The following is a 19,526-nucleotide window of genomic DNA, read 5'->3' on the forward strand; positions in this document are numbered from 1 at the left end:
AAAGCTCCATTTCAATTCCAGTAACTGTACCTGAAGATGCAAGGCATACCCATCAGGAACAAACAATACTTATTCTCTATTTAACCCCTGACTGCATTGGGTAAGTAAAGCTAAGAACAGTAAGAACAATGTTTTGGATTAGAGAAATAATGACTTGATTTGTTTTTCAATTTTCAGAGAAGCATACCTTCTGGAATAATAATCTTTGTTCCAGATCCTGAGGCAGGCAAGAGAACTGGGACAGTGTTGATTTCTAGTTACTTGAGATTCTAAATGTATACGTTTATTTGCCTTAAAAAGGAATGTCTAAAAAATAACTGAAAAGAATTCTTCCAATCATTAATTTTTACTGGTATTTACTAAGTAGTATGTGTACTAACAGTAATATATGTCAAATCCTATACTAAATACTAGAGATGAAAAATAAGTTGTATATAGTCCCTGTTTTTGAGAAGTCCATAATCTGAGTGAAAATCAGATATGAGCAAATAATTATCATTGTAGAAGGAGTAAATTGAGTATAGTGGTAGCATGGTCAAATTGGTCCTTGGCTGTTAAATAAAGTTGTTTAAGATCACGCAGTTGAATTTTGTTAACTTCGTAGGCTTCTGATCCCTTGTACAACCGTGGGCAGTCACTCCTCTGAGTACCTGCATGAGTTGCAGAGGAATGATTTTGCAGCAGATGGATAGGTTAGGGAAGCCACTTCTTAACTTACTAAGCATAATAGGTGGTTATGCTTGAAACTTTCATAGGTATGAGAGTGTCGCTGAGTCCACTGGTTCCAGAAGTTTTCCAGCCATAGGATGTGAGATCCAGGGAGTCAGAGCACAGATGAAGCTATTGAGTGAGAGAAGTAACAGACTTGGAATCAGTGGCCAGAGAAACATTTTTAAAAATAAATAATTAATATTATAATATTCTGTCCCTGAATATTTTTTTCAGTTGGAATCCCTCCAGCACCCACTTCCTGGTTGGCAATTCATTAAACCAGTACTTGGTATATATTTATTGTTTTTCTAAAAAGTATATTTTAATTCTACTGCAAGAATTCTGTAATACCCCTTAAAATAATGAGACAGCCATGGGATAACCTATCACCAGGGCTTGAGTCCGTTATGTTATCTGTGAACGGGGTACTTCCTGAGATACACGAGAGCTTGAGTTTTCTTCACTCTTTGTTCTTTTTCCTTTGTGGTGAGCAGGGCCTCAGGATCTTTCTTTGTACTACCTATCAAAGGTAGACCACTGGGTAGGGTGTGTCTTTATTCTGAGCTAAATTCTGGGCCATGTTTAGTGTTTCTGTTAGCATAGAGCAAATTATAAAAAGGATTCAAAAAATATTGAGAATAAGAGGCTGCTTGGGCTGTGAAAGTCTGGCAACCACCTAATGGCTTAGTCTCTGCCTTTAGGTACTACCAATTTTCATTAGTGATTGGAGAGGGATTGTTAAGAAACTAAATTTCATTATTGATAGGAGACGGATTGTTTAAAATTTCAGGGGATTAAATATTTCAGGGCAGCATATTTCTAAAGAATATTATGATTAAAAGGAATCTGAGGTTTCAGCTTTGAGAAATGTAATTTCTTTGCTATTGTATATTTGATTGTATTTAATGGCCTCTAAGTAAAGCATATTAAGAAGCTGGTATTTCATTAATTTATGAATGATTATATTTTATAAACTATATGTAAATGAATGCTGAGTTTTTCCAGAGAGAGATTACTGAGAAAATTAGCTTTAAACCAAGGAACATTAATACACACAATTTCATATTTACTATAGCTTTGTGCCACAGAAGCCTAGTTTAGGAGTTTAAAAACTAACACCCTAAATCAAGACCCTATGTGGTAAGAATTTTAATTAAAGGGACATTTTTTCCCAAATAATAACAATTGCTTAGTCACGAGAAAATTTGGGGGCTGCATATTTTATTTGTTTTCTGTTGTGTAGTATGTGATGTTATGAGTTTAATCTAGGTGCAGATAATGTTATGGGAGGGGTAAGAAAAGTTTCTTGTGTAGGGAACGGCAAGCCTTAGAAAATGCTATATTGTCTCTCTGATAAACAATCTGTTAAGGAAGTGAGCCCTGGAAAGTACACGTAATAATTGAGTTGTTAGAAGTTAATCCCTGACACCTGACACTGTCCCCGTAAGACTAACTTTGAGAAATTTTCAGGGGAGTGTTTAACAGCTGCATTATAGGTTTTCACTTCTGCAACTCATTGTGTGCTAAAACCTGGGACCATTTGGTTGTTTTGCTATGAAAAATATTTTTAATAATTAGAAATATAGCCTGCAATCCCCGTTACTAACAGAATGGTGAATCTTTCACATCCCCTTTCTGTCTTTAAAAACTTAAAAATGATAGCTTTTGAAAAATAATGTAAAAATGAATAATGAGGTAGTAAGCATTTCTGAAACAGTGTTTCAAAAGAACAAGGATTTGAAAGGAAAAGCCTGCTTAAAGTACTAAGGAACATTACAGAGTGGTAAGAGATCAATGCCTAGGAAAGGAGAATGTAATTTAGTGGAATACAAAGGCTCTCCTTGGCAACGAGGCCATTTACTCTTTAAAATATCATAGCAGTTTGAATTGGAAATTTTACCAGAGTTCATAAAGTGGAATGAAGGGGTTGAAAAGAAAGTGGTGAAACCACCTCGGTCAAGACCCTCATTAAGGAATCCAGAATTACTTCAGCAATCTTTTAGACCATCTCTCTGTCTCCTTTATCTGTCCTCTAATCCATCATGAACAGCACTGCCAGACTGGTCTTCTTAAAACATTGCTTTCATCATGTTAGCCTCATGGCTACCTACTCACAGCAAGATGGACATGGCAGTTCTGTTCAAGATGAACTGCAGATAAGGAAGTTAGTAATTAGAAAGTCAACGGAAAGAATTCCAGGTATAATAGGATAACATTCACAACAAAAATTGTGGTGATCCAAATATAAAGAAAGATACAAATGAGAGACAATGTGGGGAAGGAAAAGAAACTGTGATGAATGGAAATGGACAAGACTTGGTACCTCTTGGATATTAGAAGCAAAGGAGAGGAGGGAAGGGCATTAGTGATGTTCTGGAGTCCTGAGAATTTCTAGCTAGCTGCTGTAAGCTGGGTATCTTGAACAAGAATTTAAAGTTTTTTGCAGCTGAGTTTCTATATGCCTAAAATACAAGACTGTTAGAATATATAATTTCGTAGGTGGCTTAAGTTTTTCAACTTGGATTAGCTGTTATTAAGGAGTTTAAGCCTCTGCAGCTGGACAAATGGTGATAGTATAAAAATCTGAGACATCAAAAGGTGACATCCAAAATAATTTGCAGGAAAGATAATTGGTTCTAAAATGGATGTCTTTACTTGAAAGTGCTGACAGGTTTGTGGAAATATTCAAGAACACTTAAAAACTATTTATTGATACCCACTGTACTCCAGGCACTCAGCAAAACAAACATGCTCCTTGCCTACTTCAGTGAAGTCAATTCATATACAAATTTACTGTATGAACTAGAGAAAGAGTAATAGAATGAAAGCAAGAAAGAGAAAGGAAACCATTTAAAAATGATGGCATCACTAATCATTAGAGAAATGCAAATCAAAACTACAGTGAGGTATCACCTCACACCAGTCAGAATGGCCATCATCAAAAAATCTACAAACAATAAATGCTGGAGACGGTGTGGAGAAAAGGGAACCCTCTTGCACTGTTGGTGGGAATGTAAATTGATAAAGCCATTATGGGGAACAGTATGGAGGTTCCTTAAAAAACTACAAATAGAACTACCATATGACCCAGCAATCCCACTACTGGGCATACATCCTGAGAAAACCAGAATTCAAAAAGAGTCATGTACCACAATGTTCATTGCAGCGCTATTTACAATAGCCAGGACATGGAGGCAACCTAAGTGTCCATCAACAGATGAATGGATAAAGAAGATGTGGCACATATATACAATGGAATATTACTCAGCCATAAAAAGAAACGAAATTGAGTTATTTGTAGTGAGGTGGATGGACCTAGAGTCTCTCATACAAAGTGAAGTAAGTCAGAAAGAGAAAAATACCATATGCTAACACATACATGTGGAATCTAAAACAAACAAAAAAAAGGTTCTGAAGAACCTAGGGGCAGGACAGGAATAAAGACACAGAAGTAGAAAATGGACTTGAGGACACGGGGAGGGGGAAGGGTAAGCTGGGATGACGTGAGAGTGGCATGGACATACATATGCTACCAAAAGTAAAATAGCTAGTGGGAAGCAGCTGCGTAGCACAGGGAGATCAGCTCTGTACTTTGTGACCACCTAGAGGGGTGGGATAGGGAGGGTGGGAGGGAGACGCAAGAGGGAGGAGATATGGGGATATATGTATTTGTATAGCCGATTTACCTTGTTATACAGCAGAAACTAACACGACATTGTAAAACAATTATACTCCAATAAAGATGTTAAAAAAAAAATGATGGCAATTCAACTTGCCAGTTCACTATTTTATTGATGTTTGCCCAGAATGATCAAGAGTTGTTAGATAAGAATATGCTGTACCTGACAAAGTTTCATTTCCCTTTGGCCTTGCAGATGGGAACAGCATTGTCCCACTGCACATAATTTGCTATATTTTTTATACAACCATGGCCTCTAAACTCAAGCCGATTACACTCACCCTTTGCTGTCTGTGGGAGATTGGTTCCAGGGCTCTCACAGTTACCAAAATTTGAAGATGCCTAAGTTCCTTGTATAAAATGGTGTAGTATTTCTGTATAACCTATGTACATCCTCCTGTATACTTTTAATCACCTCTAGATTACTTACAATAGCAAGTAGAATGTAAATGCTATTTAGATAGTTGTAAATGCTATGCAAATAGTGGCTAGCACACAGAAAATTCAATTTTTTCTTTTGGGAACTTTCTGGATTATTTTTTTCCAAATGTTTTCAGTCTGCAGTTGATTGAACCTAGGAATGTGGAGCTAGGTAGATACATAGGACTGGCTCATCTCACTCTCCAGCAAGGAACTAGTGATCACTCCAAGGCAAAAGGAAATATGGCTGTGCCAGTTTTACTGAGAGACATCATGTTGGTCTATAATGTAGTTCCCTCCACAGAGATCATCAGTGGTAGTTTAGAGGACTAGATGTGATTTTCAGTAAAGACAAATATCGTACTTGATGGCCACAGTTCAGAGAACCCAAGAAGTAATGAAGAGAAGATAGAGGAGTCTGGCATGATTAGTACTAGGGGGAAGCTTTATGCTTTGACTTTTATTTCTGTTTTAAGTCAGGGCTTAGACAATTATTTGAGAGGATAAAAGCGGTGTTTTTCAAGATTAGAGCTAACAGAAAAAATGGACTTGGTTGGAGCATCTGTGAGACCTTTGTTCAACATAAAGTTAAATAACTGGGACCAGGATTGTAGATGAGCGTTAGGCAAGGAATAAGCTCAGCCAAGATGCATGCTCCTCAGGGCTGAGGCACTAACCAAAACGAGACCAGCAGAGGAAAGAAGTCTAGACCAAAGCTGAGTCAGAAGAGGAAGTTAATAGCGCTCAGAATACCTCATGGAATGCAATCGCAAATTTATCTTTCTGCTCTTCTGTTTCTTTAATTATTTAAGTAGATAGCTACCCACAAGTGCATGTCTGCCAGAGACTGTTACTAATCTGTTCCTTAGTTGGAGGAATGTGACTAGCCGTAGGGCAGCAGTGGGCCAGCAAACATTCCATCAACTTCAATAATGTTCCTGTTTATACAAGTCTATGATAAAATAATTGCTACCAGTAATGCATAATCTGCTTACACAGGTCTTCTCAATCAGTGCCCCCCACAATACCACTGTGAAGGTAAATTTTGCATTTTCCATATGAGATAATCAAGGTTCATAGAGGTTGCAAAATATTTCCTGGTGGAGTAACTAGGCTCTTATGTTCTTCCAATGACTAAGTCCTTGCCTGCTACCCCACTTCAGTGTGTGGTCCTTACCTTTCTCCCTGGTCCTCTGGCTTCTGTCTTGTTCTTTTTAGGTGTTATTTCAGAGATAATGAAGCAGAGATCATAAAAACCATAGCTTGCTTAATGTCTCATCTCTCCAGTGTCAAGGCCTAGTCACTTGACCTTCCATGTTTCGGTCTTCCCTGCTACATGCCAGGGTTGGCTCTAGGGGAGTAGAGAAGAGTAAGATTTATTTCTCATTTTTTGGAAACCTATATTCTAGCAGGGACTTCCATGTAAACAAACAGAATGCGGTTTTACAGGGGTTATGGCAGAAGACTTAGAACAACTGTTCTCCAATGTTTTTCTGCCCCCGTTCAATCAAAAAGTAGGATATCCTTCTCTCAGTAACAAATATTTAATTTTAACCCACAGCTGCTGAGAAGCCCGACTGAAAAGCGGGAGGCATGATCTTCCCCCCTTCTTCCTCCTCTCACTCCCCAGCCCCTTCCACTGAGCATCCTGATGTTGAGGTCACAGTCAAGTAGAGTTGGTTGAGATGGGGAGGATGTACTTACATCTACCCTATGGACTGATGAGCATTATGTTCAAGTTTCATTTGAGAGGTCAGTAGGTGTTAGCTTATGCCACTCAGCAAGGAGGCCAGTACCCACAGAGGAAATAGCAGAGTAAACACAGACAAGTAGGGAACAGTGTGATGCCTCTGAGGATCTACAAGGAGTTCAAGATGACTGGAACAAGGAAGTATAGGGAGAAGTCGAAAGAGATGAGACTGGAGGAGACATCGTACCTTACTGGGATGTACAGGGGTTTGTTCTTTGTAGGCACTTGTAGGTATAAGGCATATTGAGTATTAAAAAAAAGACATCTTCAAATTTGTGTTCTAGAAAAATCACTCCGTTGGCAATGTAAAAAATGGGCTGCAAAAATTCTAAGATTAGTTAAGATAGGAAAGCCTGGACTAGGGCACTGTCAATGGGAGAGTTCAAGAGGGAGACAGCTGAATTGTTTTATCAATTCTACAATGCACATTTTTATACTTTATAACAAATGGAGATGCATTTTAATAACTGATGGTGTCTTAAAAACATTAGTAGCCAAGCAGCAGTTGTAAGAGTTTACAAGCCTGCATGCTTGTAAACTTAGTTAAAAGTGCCCTGGGAAAGTGTAATCATTTTATTGTTATTGCTAGTGGTATGGCTGGACAATTGCAATCTCTTAATACTTCAGTTTAGAAAAGCAATGATGATTGGAGGAAGGATCAGAGTCTCGTTTGTCTCTTTTGATGCTTTTGGTAAGGTTGAGAGCCCATCATCACTGAAATCTGCAGCAGAACTATCTGCTTCTGGGAATACAAGAGACAGTAATGGAGCACTGTTTCCCATAATGCCCGATCACTGTTGCTCTTGATGGCTTAAAAGACAGTAATTTGGAAAAAGTCCCAGACAGTGACAATTCTGGGTTGCAGAGTAATTCTGAAAGGTTGAATTTTGAATGAGAAGTTTAAGGAATAACAATTTGTTTTGCTTATATTTTCCTTTTCATATATAGAACAATGTGCATGACATATGACAGTAATCTATGCCATAGACAAAGTCACTTAAAGAGTGCCCTTTCAATTAGTATAAAATTTAAATTCTAATTGCTAAGAAAGCATGGTGTCAGATTAATTTGATTTTTTCACAATGATGTATAAAATAATGCTTTATCTTATGATAGATGGTGCCTTAGTTTTGATGAGATAAAGAATCAAAAAATCATTAGGAATTGGTGATTAATTGGCTGTGAGGAATGAGTCATCAATTACACAAACATAAATAACTCATTCGGTGTTGACAGTAATGGAAATCTTTTCCAGAAGGTGAAAAAAAAATGAAAAAAAAATATTAGGATATAACATATCCTAATGTGCTGCAGGGGAATAATTAAAGTATATAATGATCATCAAGAAAAGTGTGTTAAAATGTATGTAAAATAGATCATGTTAAGCAAAAAAGCAATATAGATCATTGTATGTTTATCACCATTAAGTAATGAAATAAATACAAAGAGTTGTTTTTAAAAGGCTGAGAGCACAGCTGTATTAGAGGAGAGGGAGTTCATATGATTTATTGTTAACCTTTACATTGCCTTAATATTCCATAATGCTAAAAAAAGATTAATTATATAGCCCTGCCCAATAAATGCCTTGGAAACATAGAAATAAACAGAAGCACTATAATTTGTTTTTTCAGGCCTGTAGTCTTCAATTAATTTAACAACTCCTTTGGATATAAACAGAGTCTACCAATTTTCTGATTTCTAATGGAAATCAGCAAGTCTCTGAATATTACCAATTAAGCATCAAGCATCCACGTGCGGAAGTAGTACATCTTTGTCCCGTAATCAGAAAGTACTACTTTCGGGAAACCTGCTCAATTGTTTTCATGCAGTACTCTCCCTGTGCCTTCTCAGAGTTCTTTTTCAATCCGTAGAGACTCTGTATGTTATCAGATCAATTTTGGATTAAAAATAATTACTATGTACTTAGTAAAAATCAGCTTTACCTCTTCTACCTGTGTATCAGATTTCTTAAAAATTACAGAATACTGTATATATCTTTTAGACAATATGTGTTTTTTTCTGTAACAAGATAATTAATCCAAGTCAAGGTATATAGCCATATACTTTTATACTCAGATGTTATTAAACTCAGTAAACTTCTTTTAGTATAATTATGCAGAGAACTAAGGAATAAAACCATGAAAAATATGAAGACTTTTTAATACAACAAATGTTGGATTAGAACACATCTCAGTTTAGCCTGTAAGATTATATCCATTGTCAATTATATGTGATCATTGACGTTCCAGATATTTCTGTAGATCTCCTGATACTTTTATCTCATTTGTAACTCCTGTAGTCTAAAGGTCTCCTTTTTCCTTGGGAGAACACTTGAATAGCTGGAGAGGAACCACTTGGGAAGGATTGGGACTATCTTATACAGTAATACAGTGTTTCTAATTCAAAGATAATACCCTTAGAATACATTTTTAAAATTCAAATACTAGCAGCACCTTTACTAGGACAGGCCTCTGATTTCCTCCTACCAAAAAAAAAAATACATTAGTTATTAAGAACATGAGGTTTGAGGCAAGACACTCCTGCAATAGAAATCAAGCTCTGCCAGATATTTCTAGGCCTGGGGAAATTGTTCAGTTTATGGTTTATTAAAGGTAAAATGGGATTAATGGGAAACCTCAACTCATATTATTGTTGTAAATGTGGAATAATGTAATCATATAAGCAGTAGAGTGTGGTAAGACAAATCCTGGCAGTGTTAACTCTGACTTAGATAATGACCTTTGGGATGATTCTGAACTATTCTATGCTTCCATTTCCTCACTTATAAAGTGAGAGACATAATTGTAGTTATACCTTATTGGATTTTTTGAGAATAAAATGAGGTAATGCTTGTAAAGACTGTCTATGATGGATAGCATTCTCTCTGGCTCCTGGTAAGCGCCACATAAATATTAGCTAGAATTAGCTAGTTTGCTTACTACAGTTAAAGATGGCTTAATCCAATCAGCTATACCAGAAAGGGTTGAAATCAAACAGCTTCTTCCCTAGAATTAGACTTCCCTTCAGAATTACTTGTCTGCTGTTGCCTGTGTTGATGACTCCCTGTGACCTCCAGATCATCAAGCCTGGCTCATTTCTTTAACGGATATCCATGAACTTGACCTCTTGCCTATAAGGCAATAATTTACTTACCTACTGTTCTTTCTAGGCTTCACCATTTTTTTGTTATCTAATCGCTCCCAGATCTCTCCTGGTTAGGAAGTCTCTCAGTAAATATTACGAAGATATTTGTGCAGAGCTTCACAGTATTCACCAAGCACTTCTCTATTCATGAGGTGAGGCTATTAGGGCAGGTTTATTTATTTATTTATTTTTTAAGATTCAGGTTTGAAATAAAAGTTTTATTATTACTTGATGGATAAGCTCATTAAAGTATATATTTATACAAACTTCTTATAGTAATGATGAAAATGTAAAATTATAAGGAAACACAACCTGATAAAAAACATTTTGGGGACTATCTGTGAAGGTTAAGGGAACATTTTTATTGCATTGCAATTTAAAAATAAAGGTTTAATGAAAGTAAATGACAAACTCAGAGGGCACAGAGATGCATTTTGGATCCATGTCTTCTAACTTGGGTTCAAGTTTGGCCTGAGTTCTTGGATATCTCTGTTCTGACGAGAGAAGCATAAGGGTGAAGTGTGAGGTTCAGGAACATATATATGTGTAATTGATTCCTGAATTTGTGAAAATATGAGGTTGCTCAAAATTCTAGGCTGACTTGGGAAGTTAAGTTCCACAAGAAGGAAAACATAAAGAAAATAAATAATTTGTTATTGATAGGAAGAAAACACATAACTCATTTATATAACACTTGGCAGTTTATAAATAATTTTCTCAACCATTATCACAATTGAATGTGTTTCTTTACAGAGTTATTAAAGTAACTTCAAAACACTTGGAGGCAGTTAGTATGGTTGCTATGTAATGTGGTGGAAAGACATTTATTGAGGTACATTTTATGCCATTATTATCCTGTTCACAGAGGAGAGAAAGTAGAAACTGCTTGAAATCAGAGCCTTAGACTGGAGCAAATGAAACTGGAAAAATCCTTTTAGGAACCCGCTCACATAATCCTTTTCCCATATATTTGATGTTTGGGATGTGGGAGGGTCAAGGCAGGGAGAAGGCAAGAATATGGAAATAGGATAGGAGGGAAGAAAGACGTCACACTGAGAGAGCAGTAGTCTTTCTGAAGGTGAGTGTTGCAAAGAAAACAAAATATTCACTGCCCTTTCCTCCTCCTATACTCTGCAGTTTCCTGCAGTTCATAAGGAGATGCTGCCAATGATTCTTTTGTGATTGCAGTTCTTCATCTCTGACTGTCACCGTGACTATCACAGCCCTTAACCTACAGAGTGTCAATTGGCATTATTCTAGAAAACGATGGAAGCTGTATTAACTCCTTTTTCACAGGTTCAGTGGTGGACTACTTAAGTGTCATCTCCCCCTACCACACACTGTCTCCCCTTCCATCTTTTATTCCTTCCCCCTCTTCTTTCTTTCCTCTTCCTTGATCTCTGCCCCACAATTACTCTTGTCCTGTATTCTATGATCTACAGGTAACTTTTAGTTCAGGTGTGTGACCTTAAGTATATTCTGTTCGTCACTGACATCTTTCTTACCCGTGTGCAGTGGTTTTAATATTTCACATTTATTACTGCATTTGGTCCTCATTTTCAGACATGTAGTTTATGGCATTATTACTATTTATTACCATCTTATCTTTATTAATATTTTGCTTTTAATATTTTGTATGAGTTGTATGATGCATCTTTGTAATTTGTCCAAGATCACCAAATTGGTACAACTGGAAGTATTTGAATTAAGACTGGCTTCTAAGAGAGATCCAATAAGACAAAGGTTTCCCTTTGTTAAATTAAGCAGCAGAAATGAAGAAACAATCTGTGTCAGTGAAAACTGGACAGTAAAATGCTGATAACCTATTTTTGGCTGTTGTAGCCTATTCCAGTGGCAGAGCTGCCCATCTAAACCCAACAGTATGAATTGTGGTGTTTCTGGTGCAAAAGCTGACTCTCAGCTAGAGGTTAGCAGGGGTTTTGCAGTTCAAGTGAGCGGAAGGAGTAGCTGTCATCAATGACGTTAGCCCCTTTTTGGTTGTATAAAAAGACTAGCTTTAATGCAATAAAAAATCAAATTCAGGGCTTCCCTGGTGGTGCAGTGGTTGAGAGTCTGCCTGCCGATGCAGGGGACACGGGTTCGTGCTCCGGTCCGAGAGGATCCCACATGCCGTGGAGCGGCTGGGCCCGTGAGCCATGGCCGCTGAGCCTGTGCGTCCGGAGCCTGTGCTCCGCAATGGGAGAGGCCACAACAGTGAGAAGCCAGCGTACCGCAAAAAAAAATCCCCAATTCAATCTATTAAACTTATTTTAATAAGTATTAATGTTAATATATTTTAAAATTAATTTAAATTGCAAAGACGGCACATGCTTATTATAAAAACATTGGACATTAACAGATTTATAACATAGGGAGAGTCTTCTCTTTTTCTATCACCCAGTTTCTCTCACTCAACAGAGGTAACTATAGTTTACCAATTTGGTGAATATATTTCTAGAAATGTTCTGTGTATATATAAATGCACATACAAATGTGGGACCATACGAAACATAATATGCAAACTTGCTTTCTGAACATACTATAAGTATTTTTTCATATATACACATATATATTTACCTTATTCACTTTAACGATTGCATCCTTCCCATTGTATAATATACTGTAATTCATTCAGTCGGTATACTGTTGTTGAATATTTAGGTGACCTAGCTTTTGTTGTTAACTACAAAAAAAAAGTTGCAGTGAACATTCTTGTATAACAAATTATTATAATCTTGTGCATTTATCTTTAGATACTTCAGATAAGTGGAAATTCTGGTATTGGAATAATCACTAATATTTTAGATGTGTCTCTGAATCCTTGAGATGCCACTTTGGAGTTCAATCTGTGAAGATGCAATATACACAAAACATAGTATCTTTACAATAAAAGTAATTTTTTTTTTTACCATTGCAGACAGACCAAACTTTCAGCAAAACTGGTTTGGTTCTGTTTTTCCTGGAGGTGCAGAGTTCCATATACCTAACAGTTTCAGTTGTCCTCTCTGTGGTACAGTAAAACAATGTGTCAAATCAGGCCATCTATAAAGTTTCAAAGTATGGAACTATCTAAGAAGGCAAGAGATCACTATGTGTGGTAGTGTCCTTTTTGGTACCTCAATAATGGTCCTTGAGTCTTAGATCTTTGCTGCTGTCTGAACCAGCATGATAATCCTTTAACCTTTTTTCACAGCCTTTTTACTACAAAGAGTGGAATTTTTCTTATAAAGAGTCAGTTAACCATTAAAATCATTCCTTTGTGCCCTCTTTCAGAGCCGGTTGGGGACTTTATGGTATTGATAGTATGCCAGATCTCCGAAGGAAAAAAACTCTGCCTATTGTACGAGATGTGGTGAGTCACTCCTGTTTAATTCATTTTGACTGCATACGTTGTCTTTATCTTTATTAGATGTCATACTGTCCTTCTCATTAAATGCCTAGCCTGTAAATATTTCATAGAATAACACACAGCAGAAGCTGGATGCTACGAAGTGTTATATTTATTATTTCTTTAAAATCTCTTAGATGGAGGAAATAACTCTAACCTTTTGACAGCTCTTAATATTAGTTGAAATTACAAATTGAGTTAAAATGGCCCTATAATTGAGCAGAAAGAAATCACACAGCATGCAAAGTGGGCTGCTGCACCTGGGCTTTGGTGACCACAAGTTTACTTTGCAGTTGAAGGCTATATTTGACAGTCTTCATCTTAACTCAGTAAACTGCTTTATGAAGCATGCAGATAATATTAATCACTTCCTTATTCTCATATATTAAGATCAAGTCTAGCCAAATTAATAAGCTGTTCCACTCTCCAGAGAAAACCATGGCTTCCAAGTCATTAAAACCTTTATTAGCCCTGAACATAACTCTGAATGACAAACTCTCCTATAGGAAATAGGCTGGGGACTGCTTAGAGATGCAAAGAATTGATAATAGTCTGTATTAAATTCTAAAAACAAATAGCCCATCAACATGAAAAAGAAATGTTTTCTATCATTCACAATGTTTTCATGTTTTGCTGGAGGCTCATTCTTAATAGTTTATTATATTAAAATATATTTTCCCTCAGAGAAACTGAAGTTTTCCTTTTAGCAACAACGTGCACAATTTCTTGATACCAGTCATTTTCAATTTTGCTATGAAAACCTTCATCTGAAGGTCATCACTTTAGTTTTAAATTAGGAAAGACAAAATCTTGCCTGGAAAAATCTTTCACTGGAAAGCATGATGTGTCTGTACAATTAGCTCAGATTCCTGCCATTATAGTGTGACATTATTTTTAAGTGTTAGGCTTATTTAACATTATTACACTCTTTTCTCACCTGTCATATGTCTAATTATTTATATTTTGTTTTCTCTGTCACTTGGACACTTCAGGCCATGGTAAGTGACTTTCATTTTATTTAATTAATACTTGGCAGTCTTTTCAAATGTACACTGCTCTTATTCATGGGATCAAAGAGAGCAAGATGGGGAAATAAAAAGAGACATATTCGAATAAGAAGTTTGGGTTCTCCAAGGTTTAACATCTAGTTCAATTCTGAAAGACAGACCAATTTACATAAACAACAGGTACAAATGCAGACTAAAATAAAATAAAAACATAACTTTAGGGACAGTAGTTGTCCGAGATGGAAGATCATCTTTGGAGGTAAGTCCTGTATAAGTTTACGTGGTAGGAGTGGAGATGGTAGGAGTTTACAAGTGAGGAGTGAGTCACCTGCTCACTTAGGACTGTACTCAACCTAACTGGGCACACTGGCTTTGTAGCTCCAAGGAGATATATTTCTGACCAGATCTCTTATTCCACTGTGACTTCCCTTTGTTCTTAATGGGAGAGAAGATTTAATATTCCCACATAGCACTCCTGATTTTCAGAGTTCTCTATAGCACCATCGGGTATATTATATTGTATATGTTTCAGGTGGGAGCAGCATAATGGTTCTATTTTACAGGGGAAACTAAAGGGATGTAACTCTTATTTAAAATCACCCAAGTTAGCAACATTGAGTGAAGAAAACAAGTCTAATGATGATTCTCAGTTGGCAAAATGGACCCTTGGAAGAAAATATTCTGGCCAGATGTGGAAGCATATTTCAGGGAACTATGGACAACTCAAGAATCATCTAGTACCAGTCGTGATTCAGGGCTATCAGACAGATCAGCTGGCTCTGTATCAATGGTTATGTTTTATGAAGGAATGTGATTATGATTGTCTTGGGGAAAAACAATGTCTTAGAAGCCTCTTGCTAGCCTAGAAAACTTGGGCTTCAGGCCTGCCTTGCTGGGCCTCAGTTTTATCATCTGTAAAATGTAGAGCCTAGGTTTGATGATCTAAAGGGACTTTTTCAGCTCTAATGTCCTATGATTCCACATTCTGGATGAACTGGCTGACTACTGAAAATGGTAGGTCCCTATTGACTAAAGTGTCAATAGCGATAGTCTGTACTTTTACACTTTCACCTTCTGCTGAGTAATAGGTACATAGCAGTCACCTCATAATTCTGTGTTTTTTTGGTTCTATTTTAAGACCCTGGCTGCCCGGAAATCTGGACTCTCCCTGGCTATGGTGATTAGGACATCTCTAAATAATGAGGAATTGGTAGGTGCAGAGTCAGTTACTAACTATGCATTGATCGTGGTCTGGGGAAAAGCATTCTGCCTGGGCTGCTTGTTTGTTGTGTTCATTCCAGAGTTCTAGGAATCATTGGGAACGTGGGGAAAGTCTGACCCTAAACGAAGTTTCTCAGGTCCTCAGCTGCATGATCGTACAAATTATCCTGTGCTGCTCAAATACGCATGCACCTTCCCATCTTTACAAATGCCATTTCATCCTAACACAGTTTGTCACTGTCCACCTAAAAAATCCTGCTAAGTTTTTACATAGTTCACGTTTTGCTTCCTTTTGGAGGCTTTCCCAAACACCCTCCTCCCCTTCTGGCTCAATTATTAGTTTCTTCCACTGGGCTTTTCTAGCATTTAATCATGACCTCCATAGTATAGTATGGTGTAGCATGGTTAAGAGTGAAGGCTGCTTGGGGTGAGTCCCATCTGTGCCACTAAATTAGCATTGTTATGTCTGATAAGTTATGTAACTTCTCTGAGCCTGAGTTCTTTCATGTGTATAGTGAGGTGATAATAATACAGAAGATTAAGGGAGTGGATGAATATTTAACACGCTTACACGGCCTAGGGTACAGTAAACAATAAATACAAGCTGGTATTCTTATTATTTTTGTTACTACAGTTTGATTATCTTGCATAAGGCTTTCCTTTTAGACTCCATGAAGGTAGCACTATATCCTGTTAGTTGTTCTTGTTAAACATTTTCATCCCTATTGCTTAGTACACTGTCTGACGTAAGATAGAAGCTTTGTCAATTCTTGTTGAATGAAAGAACCAGCATGATTAAAAGGTACAAGTAGGGTCAGGGATTCTTGAATTTTGTTCATTAGAATCACCTGGGGGAGCTTTAAAACATACTTATGTCTGAGTCTCACTCCCATGATTCTGATTTAATTGGCTTCACATATAGTCTGGATAGAAGAGGTTTTTTTGTTTTGTTTTGGTTTGTTTAAACTTCCAGGTGATTCCAATGAGCAGTGGGTGTTGTGCCATGGTAACTGCATCCTGCACAGCCACTCTGCTGGGGCTGTTTTAAAAAAAAATAATTAATTAATTTTTATGGCTGCGTCGGGTCTTAGTTGCGACACTTGGGATCTTCGTTGAGGCACGCAGGATCTTTCGTTGTGGTGCATGGGCTTCTCTCTAGTTGTGGTGTTCGGATTTTCTCTTCTCTAGTTGTGGTATACGGGCTTAGTTGCCCTGCAGCATGTGGGGTCTTAGTTCCCTGAGCAGGAATCGAACCCATGTCCCCTTCATTGCAAGGCAGATTCTTTATCACTGGACCACCAGGAAAGTCCCTCTGCTGGGGCTTTTATCCAATACAATTTATCTGTGCCCTCCTTTATTGCAACTAGGTACTCTACCTCCCCCAATTTTAGAGACTTTGTCATTCTTAGAGAATAAAAATGTGGCCACTATTATTACTTGTTTTAAATTTCTATACACTTGCCATTTAAACACCATTATTTATATTTTTCATTCTCTTCTTCCTGTCATTGTCATTTTCCACCCAAAGCCAACCTTTCCTAGGTGTCTATCAGCAAGCTGCCCTCCCCAACCCAGTCAGCCCTTAAGTACTACATCAGCAATAGTACATGTCCCTTTGGATATCTGGGTGCTACAGCAAGTTCAGAACATTTTTTATTGTGCCGTAGGATTTTTAAAATATGGCTGCTTTCCCAGGGGCTTCTTCTTATCTACTGGGTTTATGATGCCATGTAATATTTTCACTATAGTTTGGTTACGAGAGAAAGTAAACATTCTCTGGTATATGAGAAAGCTTCATATTGCTTGCTGAATCTCAAAGTATCCAGTCTTTTGCTTTTGAGGAAATAATCAAGATGGAAGGTTTTTATTGATAGACTCCTAGACTGTTCCTTTCTTATATTTTAAAATTTGCTATTTGGTTTAACGCACAAATACTCATTCCTATGAAAAGTGAAGAGGAAAGCGACAGAAATGAGAGGAATGCTACTACATTTTCTGAGGCTCTGACAGAGACCACACCCTCACTTCATAGTTAAATTAGCTATTGATCTATTGTTCCTTTACTTAAACATATCATTTTGCTTCTTTAGTTTCAGAAGACCTATGTAGAAGATATTTCTGTGTGGGTGTTGAGTGGATGAACAGAGTCCATCATCAGCTCCCTCTAAAACTCATAGAGCCCGTATTCCTGGGGCTCATGTCTCAAAAAGCAAATGAAATATGACTTCTGTACAACAGGCATATTAAATGCCACTCTTGACAAGCTGTCACATTAAGTCATTACATGGGCAACTAACATAAATGCTGGAGCAAATACTTTCCACTTCCCAGTTCGTGAGTCCCAGGCACCCTCAATGTGAAGCATGAAATATTTGCCTTTACATGAAGGAAAAAGGCTTGGCCATGTGGAAAATGGTAGCCCTTCTATTTGAATTAAAGAGATGTGCGGTAAAACGCTCAGTCATCTCTTCCAAGGAAGGAAAGGGCTATAAAGTCTGATGCAAGATGACAGTGGGTCAGCCAGCACCACCTCCACTGACACACTGTTGGCAGTGAGCAAAGTATTGCCAGGCGCCCCGTCCATCACCAATTCCTAGTCACCACAAGGAGCTACTGGGACTGATTGGGAATCTCCGTCTAATCAGCCCTTAAGTACTACAGCTTTGAAATATTCCCATCTGGTTTGATAACACCAGACAGGATAACAGTCTAGTATCCATATACCACAACAATAATCCGCCAGGCACTGCACTGCTCAGCTTTGTGCTTGCTTTCTCAGGGGTAGTTTCCTAGGTTTAGAGCCAAGAGTAGCACAGTCACAGTAAATCCATTCACTATTTCCACAAATATTAATTGACTGTCTTCTGTGTTTCAGGCAGTGTTTCAGATTTTGGAAATAAGGCAGAGAACAACTCATTTAAAAATCCCTGCTGTCATGATGCTTATAGTGAGAGAGGAGCTGAGATACTATGTTCTGTACCCACTGTTGCTATAGTTCATAATGGAAGCTTTTAGTAGTCAGGGGTATTTAGACTAAGACAGGCTTAGATGATGGTTATGAGAAACTCAGGTAGAGTGAGGAATCCAAATCACCAAGGCTAAAAGAGATTCTAGAACACTGTTCTGTCTGGGTTGGTGTCCATGTTTAGGAGGCTGGCCTAAGGCCAGGCTTATAGGGAGTGTCAGTTCTCATAAAGGGTTGATTTGTCTAGGAGGATAGAGGTCCTTCTTCCAATAACAGGATTCAGGCCAAAGAAAAGGGACTGGCAAGAACTAGGTGTGGGGATAAACAGGATATCAGAGCTGGGTCCTATTCCTAGCATGACCTAGAAAGAAACATGGAAGGAGGAAGCAGGTCAGAACACCTGTCTGGGGCCTGGGGTTCAATCTGGAAGTTGCAGGCTCAGTTCACCCAGGGATTCCGGACTCCCGCTCAGGAACAGGAATCCTTTCATACCACGTGAACAAGTATTGAAGTGATGTGGCCTGAATTTGAATCTCAGCTCCACCTCCTACTGCCTTTGAGAACTCATTTCTTATCAATATGCTTTGTCTCCCTGAGACTTGTTTATCTCATCGTTAAAGTAATGTAATAATACTTATCTCACAATGAGGGAGAATTAAAGAAATGTCTTGCCAGGCACAGCAGTGGCAGGGCAGTGGAACAGGGTCTTAGGATGAAGTATCCAGAGTACCTGCTAAGCCCAGTGCCTCCCTGTCACCTTTGCAACTGAGGGGCAGATTGCAGGGAGTACTGACAGGGGAGTCATCAGCAATGACACCAAATATACAGGTTATCTCTTGTTTACAAGTAGTATTGCTATTGGGGCTGCTTCTTTCCTTCTTCAAGAGAAGGAAATCATGGTCCTTGGCTTGAGAAGCATGTTGGTCCAAGTCCACCATTTACTAGCTGAGGGAACTTACGCAAGTTACTGAAATTTTCTTGACATCAGTTTTCTCATATGTTTGCTAATTATGTAAGATTTTTGCACCTGTATTCATTAGTAAAATGGCCTATGGTTTACCATGTCTTTGAACAATTGTGGCATCAAGAATAAACGAATTTTATAAAATAAGTAGGGAAGCTTTCCTTTTCCACTTCTCTAGGGTGATATGCATAAAGTAAGTGTTGCTAACCTTGAAAGACTGACAAAACTTGCCTTTAAAACCGTCTTGCACATTTTTTTGTTTTTGATTTTTTAGGGT

General features: G+C 37.7%; 1 protein-coding gene across 4 annotated transcripts in view; it reads left to right on the forward strand.

The window, feature by feature from the left end:
• Positions 1-19,526, forward strand: part of UNC13C (unc-13 homolog C) — a 615,854-nt gene that overhangs the window by 207,582 nt on the left and 388,746 nt on the right. For all 4 annotated transcript variants that reach the window (XM_067747577.1, XM_067747567.1, XM_067747553.1 and 1 more), the window contains 2 exons: positions 12,978-13,064; positions 15,240-15,309. In XM_067747577.1, coding sequence (XP_067603678.1) covers positions 12,978-13,064; positions 15,240-15,309 — 157 coding nt within the window. The remainder of the gene's footprint in view (positions 1-12,977; positions 13,065-15,239; positions 15,310-19,526) is intronic.

This window comes from Pseudorca crassidens, chromosome 1 (assembly GCF_039906515.1).
Source record: "Pseudorca crassidens isolate mPseCra1 chromosome 1, mPseCra1.hap1, whole genome shotgun sequence".
Classification (NCBI taxonomy): domain Eukaryota; kingdom Metazoa; phylum Chordata; class Mammalia; order Artiodactyla; family Delphinidae; genus Pseudorca; species Pseudorca crassidens.